The 4,065-nt window shown below is 35.0% G+C and overlaps 1 protein-coding gene across 1 annotated transcript; it reads right to left on the bottom strand.

The window, feature by feature from the left end:
* Positions 1-2,507: 2,507 nt before the first annotated feature.
* Positions 2,508-3,446, bottom strand: LOC131407870 (putative olfactory receptor 10D4). The gene has a single exon (XM_058544470.1). It carries the CDS (start codon positions 3,441-3,443, stop codon positions 2,508-2,510), a length of 936 nt encoding a protein of 311 aa, XP_058400453.1. The 5' UTR covers positions 3,444-3,446.
* Between the last annotated feature and the right edge of the window lie 619 nt (positions 3,447-4,065).

Below are 4,065 nucleotides of genomic sequence, written 5' to 3'. Positions count from 1 at the left end.
AGTATACATAGATTCTTTGTACTACCTTTCCAACTTTTCTCTAAGTCTGAAATGATGTCAAAATTTAAAAAATCAATTGATGAAGTTTCTAGGGATGCTTCATTAGAACATAAAGTTATAAATTATTTCTTTTGTATTAGATTTCTTTATGTTTAAAAGCTTTTATATGTTTTATGTAAGGAGAAATAAAGGTTTGGATTCAATAAAGATGACCTTTTACAACAAAATGATGAATTCCTTTTTATTTAGTATTTTTATTGTTATGATGACTTGTCTGGAAATTAAGCAAAGTTATGTAGCATCAAGACCATCTATAAATGCCTCAGTTGGCATTTATAAATTTGTGAAGCAGAAAAAGAACTGACCTGCAAACTATAAGACCTAGATTCTACTTTTGATTCTGCCATTGACTAAAGAATATTGGAAGGTGAAGAAATTGGAGGAGAGAAGAAAGACAGGACTAGCTGGAATTACATTTTAATAAACATTAGAGGAAAACTGTTACGGTAAAATTCAAAGAGACTTTCTAAATCATTGTACTTTTACAAGGGTCTATTATTTTTTAGTATTACCATCTGTTTCCCTGTAGTGACAAGTGGTAAAATGCTGAAAACAAAAACTGTGTGTGTGTGTATGTGTGTGTGTGTTAAAAGAACAGAAGAGTGAAAGTTGTAAAACATATACCTATTTCAGCATTGGCATGCCAAAGGGGGAGTACAGGGAAGGAAAAAAATGAGTGTTTGTGTTCAGGAAGATGGAAAGCAATTAGTATGAATCCTTGGAGTTTAGAGGAAGAAAGAGGTTAATGAGTACGAATGCAGCTGATGATAGCGTGACAGGGCTTCCAGAATAGCAATGACTATTGTGTTTTTTGTTTAATAGAACACTTAAAATGATAAAAACGTTGCTATAATGGAAGTTATTAATTTTTTTGATGTTTATATTAAAAAGATAAGGGAAATTGAGCCATTAATTACATTTTACCCTTTAACATTTGATGTTTAATATTTCAGTTCAATTGTGGCTTATCTGGAAGTTTGTAACCCCTGGAAGTGTAATAAAGGTTGCTTGACATTGGTTATTGTCCTTTTGATTTCTAGCCACAGTGACTATCTAATTATTTGTAAGGTACAATTACAGCATCTCACATTAGAGATTCTTATACAGTAAACCATAAGGCACTGGTGAATGGCATCTCCTGTCACTGGAGCTCACTTAATATTTTCCAATAGCTTACTCCACACTCAGTGAGATGCTTATAGTTTCTGCCTAGAGAACTTATTTTCAATCATCTGTGATGAGAGACAGGAACTGAAAGTAAGAGAAGGAAGAAAATAATCATTCCATTATGAAAAATACTGTTTTACTTCTAAAATACAGCTTTATCATTATTTTTTGTATGTTTTAGTGCATTATTAATTCTCTGCTTCGTTCCAAAAAGGATTTAATGTGGCCTAAAAGAAAAGTCATAAACAACTGGTAGGTAAAATATAAAAAGAAAGAGAAAACAAAATCAGGAAAAGAAGAATGAGAATATTTTAGTTGTAAAGTTAACATAGTTTCTATAAATAAAATTTACCTATTTTTTTCCTTAACATGATGGAACACAGAGATTAGAGGAATCAAAATAAATTATATAAATCTTATTTTGAGAAAGGAAGAAACAGATTGTTTTCAATGGAGAGGCAAATTTATTGCTACCTGAATGTAAATGAAAATTCTAACATGGGCTTTCTGTAACAGACAGAGATAAATCAATATTCGTTGTTTTGGAAAAACATGTAGTAACATATTTAAACTAGATGGGTATTTTGTTTGTTTGTTTGTTTGTTTGTTTTTTACTATATTTTACAAAACTAAAGCTGATTCTTTTAGGAGCTAATGAGAAATGATTCAAGTTCATAGCCTTCCAGGAATCTAATAATGCAGGAAGAAAATCCAGATCCCAAAGGAATGTGCACACTAGAAAAATCCTTAAATCACACTAGACTACACACTAAAAAGATCTTACCTTAAGCATTACTTAAGTTAGTTTGAGTTTGGTGTTGATTGGCAGAAAATTGGAGGTTATACTCTACAACAAGAAAGGATATTGAATTCTTATATTCTGTGTTAAGCTGGGCCTCTTTTGAATGTTTTTTCCATTCTCCCTTCCCTCTATATAGATATGAATATACTTTTAACTGAGATTATGAGCAAGAAAATATGTTCTCTTAACTCTTTCGATGACTCAAAGAACTAAGAAATGTTTGGGGGAGGAAGGTGGTGCTGGGAGAGCATCCATGCAGCATAAGAGGCAGTTCAATATCTGCTAAGTGACTCTATTAATCATATTTCATTATGAAACAGGGAAATATGAAAACAGACATATATTTTAAAAGTTAGCAAGTTTAAGTGATAGATTGATTAAGAGTACATTTAATTTCAACATGCCTCGGAAACTGCAGGTGAGAATTTGTCCTAAGAAGTGGAGAATCAAACTTTGCCCAGCAAAGCTTTAGATTTTCTCATTTATTCTCCAGAGCCAAGCCTCTCTTGGCAAATACATTCCTCAGGGCTGATTTTACGTCCTTATTCCTCAGGCTATAGATCAGTGGGTTCAACATGGGGGTTACAAGATTATTCAACATCTGAATTACAGCACCAAGCAAGGCACTGGGATTGGGCTGTAGATAGATGATGATTACTGGCCCGTAAGCACAAAGAATTGCAGTGATGTGCGCACTGCACGTAGAGAATGCCCGTTGCCTGCCCTCTGCTGAGCGAATTTGCGATATGGAGATCCCAATACAAGTGTAGGAAACAAGGATGAGAAAAAAGCAAATGAGAGACAAAAGACCAACATTTGTAAAACCTACCCTCTGAGCTAGAGATGTATCGCCACAGGCTAGAGGTAGGATTGCAGGTATGTCACAGAAGTAATAGCCCACCTCATTAGAGCCACAGTAGGACAACTGGAAGGTGAGGGAGATTAGGATAATGGCATGGACACAGCCACCCAGCCAGGTCCCTGTGGCCAAGATGGAGCAGACCTTGTGGTTCATTATCACCATGTATCTCAAAGGATAACATATGGCAACAAAGCGGTCATAGGCCATCACAGTGTACAGGAAACCTTCAGTACAGCCGAGGAAATGGTAGAAGAAGAGCTGGGACACACAGCCCTGGAAAGAGATACTGTGACTCTGCCCTGAAAGGTATAACAGCATCTTGGGAGCAGTTGTTGAAGAGAAACTCAGGTCAAACATGGAGAGATTTCCCAAGAAAAAATACATAGGAGTGTGAAGCTGAGAGGAGGAGATGACAGCTGTAAGGATGAGCACATTTCCCAAGAGAGTACATGAATATAATGATAAAAACAGGAGAAAAAGGACAATCTCTAGGCCTTCTGTCTCAGGGATTCCCAGCAGGATGAATTCAGTCACCATTGTATGATTTCTCATTTTTATGGAAGAATCAACTCTTGGGTGTCTGTAAAAAGAAATTTGTGGTTAAATTTAATACGTATGCAAATGAGTTGTGTTTGAATCAGTGAAATGGAAAAGGAGTAAATGATCTAGATATACGCAGACTAGCGCTTCCTGTTAGAATTGTCTTGATCTGTTTCTTCTCTCCATACTGGATGTCTCTCTGCAGTGCAGTTTCTTTTTACAGGTGCTCCTTATTACAATCTCACCAAGAAGCCTTATATCACCACTCTCTTAGCTTCCATTCTTCACATACACTATTAAATTACATTAATTCTGAATACACTTTGTGATTGAAAGGATAAATATAAAGAATCAAACAAGGTCCCACACAAGTTTCTTATATTCATCTAAGACAATTTGGTTACATTAACTCTCCAAAAATCATTTGTGATCATATAAGCCATACTTAGAAAAGATACAGAATCTTTTCCATATTGTCTTCCTAGATATGATGGTAAGTAATGAGAAATTAGCCAAAAGAAGGATCTTAAATAGCTCTTAAGGAACAGAAAAATACTGTAATAGGGCCCGTATGCTCTGGATTTTAGTACACATGAGTATCTGGTTGTCTCCATTTTCCTGAATTTTGTGCAAT

Source organism: Diceros bicornis, chromosome 7, assembly GCF_020826845.1.
Source record: "Diceros bicornis minor isolate mBicDic1 chromosome 7, mDicBic1.mat.cur, whole genome shotgun sequence".
Lineage (NCBI taxonomy): Eukaryota > Metazoa > Chordata > Mammalia > Perissodactyla > Rhinocerotidae > Diceros > Diceros bicornis.
This window is presented reverse-complemented; position numbering and strand designations above follow the sequence as displayed.

Bases quoted from the DNA above. Each gene is read 5' to 3' on its own strand.
- LOC131407870 (XM_058544470.1), bottom strand. From the start codon at position 3,443: ATGAGAAATCATACAATGGTGACTGAATTCATCCTGCTGGGAATCCCT.